This window comes from Prionailurus viverrinus, chromosome A3, assembly GCF_022837055.1.
Source record: "Prionailurus viverrinus isolate Anna chromosome A3, UM_Priviv_1.0, whole genome shotgun sequence".
NCBI classification, from domain to species: domain Eukaryota; kingdom Metazoa; phylum Chordata; class Mammalia; order Carnivora; family Felidae; genus Prionailurus; species Prionailurus viverrinus.
In genome coordinates, this window is record NC_062563.1 from 59,749,876 (window position 1) to 59,762,808 (window position 12,933).

The 12,933-nt window shown below is 37.5% G+C and overlaps 1 protein-coding gene across 8 annotated transcripts in view; it reads right to left on the reverse strand.

Moving 5' to 3' along the window:
• Positions 1 to 12,933, reverse strand: part of NMS (neuromedin S) — a 51,117-nt gene that overhangs the window by 12,865 nt on the left and 25,319 nt on the right. For all 8 annotated transcript variants that reach the window (XR_007151234.1, XR_007151232.1, XR_007151233.1 and 5 more), the window contains exons 3-5: positions 2,933 to 3,279; positions 991 to 1,046; positions 622 to 660 (exon numbers count right to left, since the gene is read on the reverse strand). Coding sequence is in view for 5 of the 8 variants with exons in the window: in XM_047854554.1 (XP_047710510.1) it covers positions 622 to 660; positions 991 to 1,046; positions 2,933 to 3,266 (429 nt within the window). In the remaining 3 variants the exon portion in view is untranslated. The remainder of the gene's footprint in view (positions 1 to 621; positions 661 to 990; positions 1,047 to 2,932; positions 3,280 to 12,933) is intronic.

Consider the following 12,933-nt stretch of genomic DNA (forward strand, 5'->3'; position numbering starts at 1 on the left):
TAAAGGCCTGGTGCACTTGGGGAATAGTGAGCAGCTCAATGTGGCCAGGATATGGTATGCTGTGGCTTAGGGGAAGTGAGGAAGAAAAGATGTGCCTCAAGGTGAAAATATTCAGTGTATGCTAAGAGTCATGGACTCCACCCTAATACCACCCTCTTGTACTTTCCACTGAATCAAAAGTGGTTCTGTTGTGGTTCCTATCGCTGTTAGGTTCTTTACATGAGATCTATTTACTTTGTATCCACTGAAACATTACTGTTGTGGTTCCTATCACTGTTAGGTCATTTACATGAGATGATTGTTTTGAAGAACTATTATATCATAGTATATCAATTTGTAACATATACCATGATATGTCACAATATACATAATATAATTATATATGTATGTATTATAATAATTATAAGAATATACATGAACTACCAATGTTTTATGGTATTTTATATATGACAGATTCACTTGTTATTTCCTAAAACTACATTCTTACACATGTATTTAGACATACACACAGATTTCTCCTGTAGGTACCAAAAAACTGTGCTTCTTACAGATATCAATTATGATATAAACATGTGAATTGTTATAACTTAAAGAATAATTATATGCATATAACTGTTTTACCTTAGTTTGCCAAGAAAGAGTTGCCCCATATGCCAGCCACTAAAGAAAAATATGAAAAATGAATCAAAGATAAGTCTAAATTCGAATCAAAGATAAGTCTAAATTCCTTAGTCAATAGAAATCTATTACAGCACATATAAAACTCTAAAACTGTCCCATTTATGAACCTTGCATTACCTTCTCGCACCATGGCAGTGAATTTCAACACAACTCTCAGGATGCCTTAAATGAGGCTATGAAAATGGCAATATGAGTTCCTGCTGCAGCCAAGAATCTGATCTTAAAATAGTTTTAAGTGAACATTTATCCACATGATATTTTCAAGGCCAAGATGAAATAAAAATCGCACATTACTGAATAGCAGCGTACCTCAAGCTGCATGATATCCAAGTCATCTGGAGGATCAGCTAGAGGTCGAGGAAATCCTATTATGAGAAATCACAAAAATATTAATTAGAGAGAAAAGTTCATAGCATTAACTTTTAAATCTTTACGTTGAAAACCATACAGAGATTCTAGAAATACAATATTTTAAAAAGGATTTACAAAGAAAACACATTTCTACCTACAACAGTAAATGTGAGATTTGTACTAAAATTAATTAAACACAAATCCTTTTTTAATTTACCAGGAGTTACCAACATAAGAGTTAGTAACTCAAGAGGGAAAAACTTAATTTGTATTTTTATGGAATTTATGGAGATAGCATATTAGGAGATGGTGTCAAGAAAGTGTGTGCATCAGAGTCAGTCTAGGAACTTTTAAGAAATACAGATACTTGTTCTGCTTCATCAGACTTTTCAGGGGTAGGTCTGGGCAAGGGTGTTACCAGCACACAGCTGCACCCTATGCCAGTCAGCCTTTACCTGGCCTAAATGAAGTCTCCATCTCATTTGTACACGATGCAATACTTGGGGGAAAAGCTAATACAGAAATTGGAGGAATCAGTTGGAGAGGTGAAATTAATGGGATAAATGTAAAACCCTGAACTTAGATTTTTTTAAATGTGGGACAGGGAATATTTGGCTCAAGAGTATATACATAATAACTCAGGCTAATGGTTACAAGTTACACGTGATCAGATTTCAGTTTAGTGTAAAGAAATTTTTGATGGTTGGAGCCATTCAAAAATGCAAAGTAATTTGAACCAATCCTATAAGGATTTATTAACAGGTTCTGTGTTAACAGTACAAATGATAAAGACCATAGGAACCTTATCCTCGGGAAACAAAAAAACTTAAATAGGAAAAAGGGGGAGGTCGATATAAATATATAGATAGATAAATAAAAGGTAATAACAAATTCCCCAAAGTGTAATATAAACAAGATTCTATTGGACCCAAGAAGAGGCAGTTACTGGCTCTCTTAGGCTGGTAGTGAGTTGGGTGTCACTGAAAGTAATCAAACAGGGAAATCATAGATCCCTGCTTGCCATGAAAGGTTAAATTAGATGACCTCTAAGGTTCCTTGCAATGTCTAGGTTTTGTGACTATACTGTAAGACACAGCAAAACAAACATACTGTTTGAAATATATTTTCTGTTTGAATATATTTTCAAAACTTTTCTACACCCCTAAATCAAAATTCTAATGGAAAAGACTGAAATTTTGAAATAGTCCACATTTCCAATTGGAGCTGCCACCACATGCCTCCCTGTATCATTTGGTGAATTACCTTGAAATTGGTAATGCATTCCGACTACTGATCCCATATCCCACCCTTGGTTCCCTGTAAAGGTACTGGTTTCTCAGAAGCTGGTGAAGCAATAGCCTTGTCCAGTCAGATCCTCAGACAGCGCCCAAGCCCACTAAGACTTGGGGCCTCCGCAGCTCTGTCTGGGATCCTGCCTCCAGGGAGCCCACAGAAAGGCCATGAAAATATTCCTTTTTCCTGTTTGCGTTCCTTTCCCGCCCCTCTCCAACTGTCCCTCAATCCCCAGTCCTCATGTCTGTAAACTCAATTTTACTGTATTCTCTCTTCAGAATTCCAGGAACACAGATGGCTAAGACATCGGGGTCTCCAACTCATATCCCTCACAGTTTTAGCAGCTCATCTTTGGGACAGCCCTAAGTCAGGAGCTGTTTAACGACAGTTCCACAAGGGAGTCATGTCTTTCGGTAAAAGGCTGCAGCATCTAGTTCTGTCCACCCTCTCTTAAAGGTTAGGGACAAATGGGAAGCCATTTCAAAAGGGTGGAAATGGAGGTAGGTGAGGGGATTATGTTGGACTCCTTCCAGGACCCAGAACCACCCTGAGGGATCAAGGGTTAGAGCTCAGCCCAGCTGAGGGTCTGATGAAGGGATCTCCTTACCTGAGGAGGGAATCTGTAGCATGCAGAAGCAATAGATGGCCAAGATGGAAACGAATTGAGGAGGAAGTTGTTTCATTTTCAAAGCCAGGTTCCTCTTTGCTGGCCACAGATGTGTGCTGCCCAGATAGGAGTTGAGCATTTCCTGAAGTTCCAAAGGCAGAGGCAATACTCTGCCCTGCATCTGATAGGTCCCAGTGGAGAAGGTGCCTTTGTTTGCAACGCCCGGGAGCCCGTTGGCTGAGAACCAATCAATTTTGCACAGGAGGACACTGGCTTTCTCATAAATGTCACGCTGGGCCCTTATTTGTGGAATAATTCCTCCTGGGGTAGGCATTGTAGAGAATCATCTTTTTCAATCCAGCAATAAAAATAAAAAGTGGAGAGTCATAATTGTTATTCTATAGTGGTTTGAGAAACATTTCTGACTCTAGAAAGGCGTTTTCTCTTTTTTTAATCAAAGAACTGGATATAAATCTATACACTCTTGTGTGACGAAGTCTTATTTCCTAAGAAGCTGTTTATTTTCCACCATTAACAAAGGATGTTTTATAGTCTTTGGTGCATCTGAGAACAAAATTTGGTGTCCTGGATATAATATTACAAGAAACTCAAAAGTTCAAGTAGATATTTTAAAAAGCATAGTTAGAAATTAGACTCCTTAAGGTTTGTCCAGACTCCTTTCTATGAATAAGTTAAATATTTCAAATAAAACCAGCATATAAGGAAACATAAGTGTTTAATTACAATAATAATAACAACAATAATAACATGTCATCTACTGAGCTTCTATTTAGGATTTCACTTAGGTTATTTTATGTAGTTCTCACAGAAGATCCGTAAGGAGTGTATGATTATCCTAATTTTATGAATGGGAAAATTGAGGCTGAGAGACAATAAGGAACTTGCCAAGGTTACCAAACCATAATGAATGCAGAGCAGGAATTTGGACTCAAGGATATCTGAATCCAGTCATGTCTGTAAAAGTGTGGGATTTTAGTCAATGTGTTCACTTTTTTCTAAAAAGACCTTCCTTGATAGGGAATATATTCAATCTGTAGATTGCTTTGCATAGTATGGGCATCTTATAATAGGGTATTATGCTAAGTGATATAAGATGAAGACAAATACCATATGATTTCACTTACATGTGAAATCTTAAAAAATAAAACAAACAACCACCACAAAACCTAGAAACAGATAGACTTATAAATACAGAAAACAAACTGGTAGTTGCCAGAAAGGAAGAGGGTAAAAGAGTGGGAGAAATAGGGGAAGGGAATTAAGAGGTACAAACCTCCAGTTACAATATAAATAAGTCATAGGATGAAAAGTATAGCAGAAGGAATATAATGAATAATATTATACTAATGTCATATGGTGACAGACGGTACTGTGGGGAACACTGTGTAAGGTATAGAGTTGTCAAGTCACTATGTTGTACACCTGAAATTAATATAATATTGTGTGTTAACTATATTTCAATAATAAAAAAAATTTAACGGCCTCTTTGAGATTGGATATGGAATAGAAAGGAGAAAGAATGAAGTCTGCAGTCTTGCAAAAAGTACAACCTGTATAAGGCATATATCAAATAAATATCTTTTTTTCATTATGCATATCTTTAGTTTTTGCTCTTTTAAGGATTAGGAGGCAACTAACAATTGTTGAATGTTTACAATGTATTTAAAACATGTTAATACTTTACCTAAGTCATCTTATATCATTTTTTTCAGTTAATGAAAGTTTTAAGAATAATTTTGTGTGGGAGTCACTCAGAATAAACACATAAACTGTTTAATTATGACTTAAAATGTGGTATTTTGCCAAAAAATTCTAATTCATAAGAGAGTGGGAATTATAAACTACTGTATAGCAATAATATTTTGCCTACTTCCTTAAGCCAGCAAGAAAATAGAGATTTCTATTTATTACAGTATTTACCACTTTAGTTCAAGGAGAATAAACTAAGGTCTTCAAACACCAGGAAGAGATGGTATCTTTGTATTGAAATACACCCACTTCCCAACTGCAAGTCTTTACTGAACGAATGGGAAAAAAATGAATGATTGCTTTTTGAACATAAACCACTTATCTATATGATATTAAAACACAATTACTTATGGACATTTTAGACACAACACACACATACTAGCAAAGGTTTTTGGCAGTTCTACTATCAATCAATAAGTATTGTTTAAATATTTGGCCTATCTCTACCATGAACTAAGTGATCTATGCACAAACATACATTTTTCAAATAAACCTATGTGATAACTCTGGTTTATATCAAATTAATTTTATTTTGTACATTTTTCACACATTATTTCTCAGATATTTAGAATAAAAAATAGAAATTTTTTTAACTCATTATTTTTAAAAAGATCTTATTTCTAAGTAATCTCTACACCCAACATGGGGCTGGAACTCAAAACCCTGAGATCAAGAGTCACATGCTTCACCAACTGAGCCAGCCAGGTGCCCCTAAAAACATTATTTTTAATGCTAATTCAGAAATTGGATTATGCTGATATCCCAGAAATGGAATATGTTGAAGCCCTGATCCTCAGTGTGGCTATATTTGGAGATCGGGCCTTTAAGGAGATAATTAAGCCCAAATGAAGCATAAAGATAGGGCTCTAATCTGCTGGGACTGGTATCTTTATTTTTTATTAAAAAAAATTTTTTTTTTTAATCTTTTATTTTTGAGAGAGAGAGAGAGATACAGAGTGCGAGTAGGGAAGGGGGAGCCTCCAGGCTCTGAGCTGTCAGCACAGAGCCCAACGTGGGGCTCAAACTCACGAACTGCGAGATCATGACCCAAGCCAAAGTCGAATGTTTAACTGACTGAGCCACCCAGGCGCCACAGGACTGGTGTCTTTATAAGAGGAGGGAGACACCAGAATCCTTTCTCTGAGAGCACGCAAAGAAAGGGCTAGGAGAAGACACAGTGAGAAGGGACTGTCTGCAACCTGAGGAGTGACGTCTCATCCGATACATTTTGCTAGCACTTCATCCTGGACTTCCAGACTCCAAACTGTGAGAAAATAAATTTCTGGTGTTTAAGCTACCCAGACTGTAGTCTTCAGAATGGTAGCCTGAGCAGACTAATACAAACACATGGGGGAGTGGGAGGGTTAGTCAGTTCAGGAGCCCTCCAAAAGTAAAATAATGAAATGAAAAGTGTAATGAAAGTTAGAAACTCTCAGTTTCAAATGATACGATTATCTACCCAGAAAATCCAAAAGAATCAACTGGCAAATTAGTAGAATGAATGAGTTTACCAAAATGGCCTAATTAACAAAACAAAACAAAACAAAACAAAACAAAACAAAACAAAACAAAACTATTTTCAGGAATAATTCTCTTGAACATAAACAAAAATAAATTTTAAAATGTATTAGGTGGGGCGCCAGAGTGGCTCAGTTGGTTAAGTGTCCAATTCTTGATCTCCACTCAGGTCATGATCTCGTGGTTTGTGAGTTCCAGCTCTGCATTGGGCTCCATACTTACAGTGTGCAGACTGCTTGAGATTCTCCCTCTCTCTCTGCCCCTCCCACGTGCACTCACTCACACGTGCTCTCTGTCTCTCTAAATAAACTTAAAAAAATAAAAACACATTTAAAAATTTATTAGGAAATGTAAATAGCCTTAAAAACTATGCAATTCTGAGGACTAAGCCAAAGAATAAGTATGCAATATAATAAAAAAGAAAACTACAAAACTTTACTGAAGGACGTAAGGAAATATGTGAATAAAGAAAAGACATATCATGATCGTTGAGGACAAGAGTCAATGTTGTTAAAAGTTCAACTGATGGCAAATTAATCTATAAAGTTAGTGTAATCCTTATTAAAATTCCAAAACTCCTTTTTCATGGAATTTTAAAACTGACTCTCAAATCATTTCCAGAGAGAAAATATTCAAACTATACTTTGCCAAAAAGATACTCTGCCAATGTCAAAATGTACTATAAAGCAGTAGTAGTTGTTATATTGTTGTAGTCATTTTGTTATTGATCTGGTAACAGACGATAATAGATAAATGGACTGGAACAGAGTCTTGAAGCAGATCATTTAAATACAGAGTAAAAGTGTTTATTTCAAATCAGTGCAAAATGACGAACTATGCTACATGGTGTTTAGAACAACTGTCCATCCACCTGGCACCTGGTGGAGCATGTGATTCTTGATCTCAGGGTTGTAAGTTCGGGCTCTACATTGTATGCAGAGATTACTTAAAAATAAAATCTTTAAAAAAAACAATTAGCAATCTAGTTGGCAAAAAAAAATCCCTATTTCACACTATAAATTTAAATAAATTTCAGAGGATTAATGAATTAAGCCTAATATACCCATAAATACACAGGGGCGCTTATATAAAATTCTGTATTAGAAAGAAATAGAGTATGTATTTGATTGGAACACTGTTCTTGAGCAAAATTTAGAATAGAGAAGCCATTAAGGAAAAGATTGATAAATTTTATTATATTTTAAAAATAGCTATATGAAAAAGATAACCAATATTATCAAAGAAAAGACAGAGTGGGGTAACTATACAACAACTATACAGATATAATACAGAAAAAGAAAGGGGAGGGAGAGAAAGAAGGAGGCAGGCAGGCACAACTTAAATGTCTAACATAGAGAAAATATTAAACTGTAGAATATCCATAATATGGAAATGTATGCAACTCTTAAAAAGAATAAGATGGATCTATCTGTATTGACAAGTCAAACTCTTTGTAACATAGTGAGTAAAGAAAAACAGTTATAGAACTACAATAGAACTATCTAGTATCAGTTTTCCTCAACCAATAACAGCCCAGTCTCCAAACTTAGTTGTTTAAAACAATATATTTAGCTCAAAATTATACAGGTCAGTAATTTGGGCTGCATTCAACTGGGCAATTCTTATGGTTTGGGCTGGGTCAACTAATCTCAGCTGGGTTCACTCAGACATTTGCATTCATCTGGTAAGCAGACTGGGTGTCTGGGACCCCTTTCCATGTGGTCTATCTCCAGATGGCTAGCCCAGGTTTTTTTCCCATACTGGTTTCAGAGTTCCAAGGCAGTGAGTGTAGAAGCTACAGTCTTCTAGTTTGGAACTGGCACAACATCACTGGATTCACGGGGTGGGAAAATAAACTCCACTTCTCAATGAAAGGGGCTGAAAAGTATACAGCCAATTTTGTAATCGACTAACCTACACTTACATACAAGTTTTTTCAAAATGGCTCCTGCAGTCCCATGAGTGCGTATGTAGGTAACACAAAGAGAAAGGGTAGGATTCCACACAAACACACAAAGAGCAGTGATTCTAGACAAATGGGATTATGAGGGAATCATAAAATCTTTTCCATTATCTGTACTTTTGAATGATCACATTGGCTATTTATGAATTACTTGTATAACTAAAACTAAATTTTAAAACTTTATTCAACTCCAAACACTATTATGAGTATGTGGGTTCACATTTAAACATCTGAACTTACATACATGAAAACGCAGCTTCTTTCTTTATCTTATTACATTTATTTTTCCGAAGTGTTTCTTTTGTTAGGCATTACTGAAAAGACTGTAACCAGTGGATTTGTCAGTGTCAAGTGAATTTAATGAAATATTTTTTTTAAATACATGAACTCACAAGTGGAGCTCCCACACCATTTGAAACAGAAGTGAATGCTGAAAATTACACTAAAAATTCCTCCTCCTTTCCACATTAAATTAGCTCCCACTTTGTAAATGGTTATTATGAAAAAACTCAGCAGGCTTTTAAGGAACTGAACTTTAATCTGTAGGATATAAAAAATGTAATTTCAAAATTGATTATAAGTTTCTGTGTTCAAAGCATAGCTTTCTGAGATCTTCAGTGGCACCTAGTGTCCTTCAAGAACCTCTGAGTCTAAAGCAAATTAAGACGCAGGTATGAGAATTAATGTTTGAGGGCTTCTATCTCTCTAGCAGGGTTTCACAGAAAGTAATGACAGGTTTATTTCAGAGGCTGGCTGTTAAAGCCTCCAAAAAGCTGTTTGGTGGTAGAAAAGGCCAGCCTTTCCGATCTGCTAGCACTGTCCCCACTCACCTGAATACACTCTTTCTTTGCCTCCCACCTTCTATGCCTATATCCTGTGCTTTTCTCGTGGCCTTTACATCTGCTCTTATAGTGGGCTATTTAGTGGAGGCAGGGGATGGGAGAGCCATGTAATCTCAGGAGAGCCAGGAAGTGCTAAGAGACAAGATCCACAAAAGTAAGAACCATGGCTTTACTCATTTTATATTTTCCTCTGCCAAGAGTAATATATCAGACAGTTCGGTGAGTTACTTGTCCATTGGCCTTCAGCTCCTTAAGTGCCTTTCCTTATTCCCCTCTGATCAGGGAGAGCTAGAAACCTGCAAAATAAACTTTCTTCCCAGCTAGCTTCCTCTTAGTTTCTATCATTGGTAGAAAAGGATGGGAGGAATTTGAAAGACAGAAGGGAGAGCCATTTTTTTTCTGCTTTGGGTGATGCCTCCTGCAGATGCAACTCTCCTAGACTCCATGAGCACTCCACAAGCAGCAGCATTTATACATAACTTCATACTCCCCAGGTCCTGTGGTGTAATGAGAGTGTGTGCTCCTGGATTCCTGGAGAGAAGTAGAGGTGGTAATTGAAACAGTAGCTCTTGTGGAGACCCCATTAGTCTTAGTGGTCAAGGAACACAGGCTCTGTGAACATCATTTTTCCTTATGATTCTCCAACCCTAGGGGTGGATGGGAGCTTTCTGCAGTTGCTAATCTCTGGGTAATGTCACCATTTACCATTTTTCAATTTTTTAATTCCAGACTCCTTTCAACTCCTTTACAGTTTTGTTGAGATATACCACATGTATTTATAATCTGATAAATTTTAACATAAGTATATACTGTGATATCATCATCACAATAAAAATAACAAATGTGATTTCTCATGCTACAAAAGTTTGTCATGCTCTTTTGTAATCTCTCCCTCTTCTTCCCTCACCACAGATCTGCTTCTTGTCATCATAGCTTGCATTTTCTAGAATTTTACATAAATGGAATCATACAATATTTTCTTCTTTAAAATCTGAGTTCTTTCACTCAGCACAATTAAAATGACCTATGTTACATATTTTAATCTTTTATTCCTTTTTTGTTGCTACATAGTATTCTATTGTTTATATGTATCACAGTTTGTTTGTCATTCACCTTTTGGCAGACATTTGTTTCTAGTGTTAAGCTATTACAAATAAAGCTGCTATGATCATTTGTGTACAAGTTTTTGTATGGGTATCTTCTTTCATTTCTCTTGGGTAAATACTTAAGCTTGGAATGACTGGATTATATGGTAGTTGTATATCTCACTCTTTAAGAAACAGCAAAGTAATTTTCCATTGTTGTATTGTTTTACATTCCTACCAGCAGTACATGGGAATTCCAGTTGCTCCACATTCTTATCAACACTTGATATGTAATGTCTTTTTAAAATAATTTTTTTTAATATTTATTTTTGACAGAGAGAGAGAGAAAGAGAGAGAGAGAGAGAGCGAGCATGAGTGGGGGAGGGGCAGAGAGAGAGGGAGACACAGAATCTGAAGCAGGCTCCAGGCTCTGAGCTGTCAGCATGAAGCCTGACGCGGGGCTGGAACTCACGGACACGAGATCATGACCTGAGCCGAAGTCGGATGCTCAACCAATTGGGTCACCCAGGCGCCCCAATACGTCATGTTTTTAGCTTTACCCACTCTACTCCTTCCAACACTTTTGTAACCAATTCCCTAAATTAAATTCCTCTGTTTAAGATACCTAGAGTTACTTCTTTTTCTTTTTTCCTAGTTGTATGCTGAGTCAATACAAAAATTAAGTAACTCAATACTCAATCTGTATTAGGCGAATGAATGAATAATTTATTGAAAGGAAAGCTCTCAGAGCTATGAAAGTATGAAAAATCAAGAATCCTGTATAGGCAGGCAGAGACTATGATGAAATGAGAATATAAAGCCTCTATTGAAGTGTAGGCACAGGAGAGAAGCAAGAAAGAATCTCTAGGAAACACATAGGGGAAAATTCAGAGGTATTAGATAGGAAACATTTAAAAGAGTAAATTGCTAGTGTTTGGAAATAGAGACTATATAATGGGAGAGTATAGATGAGAATCAGTATCTTTACTAATTACTAAATCAGTAATTTAGTAAATAGGAATGGCAAGCAATAGAAAAGATAATGGCTTGCATCCAGTGGATTTCTTTTTTTTTAATTAAAAAAATTTTCTTTAATGTTTATTTATTTTTGGAGGAGAGAGAGATGGAGCATGAGGGTGGAGGGGCAGAGAGCAAGAGGGAGACACAGAATCTGAAATGGGCTCCAGGCTCTGAGCTGTCAGCACAGACCCCAATGTGGGACTCTTAACTCATGAGCCATAAGATCATGACCTGAGCCAAAGTCGGATGAATCCACTGAGCCACTCAGGCGCCCCTCAGTGGGTTTCTACATAAGTGTAAATTTGAATAAGAAGGAGCGGTTTCATGAAGCCCAATTAGAATAAGAACTTAACTGAGACAAGAAAACATAAACAAGCAACTCACACGCCCCAGGTCAGCCTGTTTGAGATGAGAACCTGTCTTCTAGACAGGTTACTGGGGTGTGTGGGTGGGATAAGTCAATTTGCTGTGGAGTCTTTCTAGCCTGATGATTCAGAAGCTGGAGAAGGAGGAAAAGAGGAATGGGGATGACTCTTGCTTGGAATGTGAAGCTGTTACGGAACCAGGCTGGAACACTGGCAGAAAAACCAAGCAGCACTCGGAGATCTTGGTGGATTGGAGATTTATGTAACACCAGCGGGCTCAGAGGAGACTGTTTCTCCAAAGATCTGAGCCCCGAATGCGAGTGGGAAGGGTAATTTATAGTTATCAGCCTCCATATTTGTGTGTGTGTGTGGGGGGGGGGGGGGGGGGGGGTCATGCATGCAGCAAACAAAGGAAGAAGAACCCGGAGGAGGGGTCTCTAAGCTAGAGACCAGAGTTTATTTTAGCCCCGTTAACCATCTTTGGTGTACTTTATCCACTTCTCCAGCAAAGCAACCTGAAACATTGCCTCCTCCTCTCAACAACACCATTTGCTAGTTGATTCTACTGCCCTCTCTGCCTTAAGGAGTTCCCCACATATTCACTTTGCATCATCTACTATTTTTAACCCTCAGAAGGATGGGGGCTCTGTATTCCAGTCCTATTGCTCTGCCATGGCACTTGGAACAATGATAGTCTTTCACTCATTCATTCATTTCTTTATACATTTATTGAGCTCCAACTATCTGCCAGGCACCAGGGATAGGAAGATTAATAAGAAATAATCTCTGATCTCGAGGAGGTCATACTGTAGCAGGAAAAGCAAACACATCAGTAATTCCTTATGAGGGCATGAGAGCAGTATGTCCTTTATGGGGAAAGCAGGGAAGATTCTACAGTGGAGGTGGCTTCAACAGGGGGTTTGAAGACCAATTGAGTTTGCCCAGCAGAGCAGGCAGAGGAGGGGGAGTAGCCATATGAAAGGTACATAGATGGGAAAACATCAGAGAAAAGTGAAGTTTGGTGCTTCCAGAGGCGGGGGCAGAAGCATGGCTGATAGCTGGAGTAGGAGGAGAGAGAGTTGTGGCATCTTTTGGGAGATTCTTATGACTATGACAAAGATGTTAAGAGAAACAGAATGAAGGGGTAAAATGGAAGCAGGTTGCCAGGTTGCAGACTTTTAGAGACAGTGCAAAATGAGTGGTATCATTTTTATAAGCTTACTCTTGCCATCTGCAGATGGAGTGCTTGCCACCAGCTGGGTACCTCTGATACTCTGATATTAGAACTTGGCCTTACTTCTGATAGAGAAGGAAGTGAGAGGGAAAGAATCATAGTGGTTAGAGACATGGAATGCTATCCTAAAGAGCCAATATGCCATTTCAGGAGTAGGATGTATTGTGTATTAGGAAGTCATCAAAGGTATTGGGGCCTGCCCAC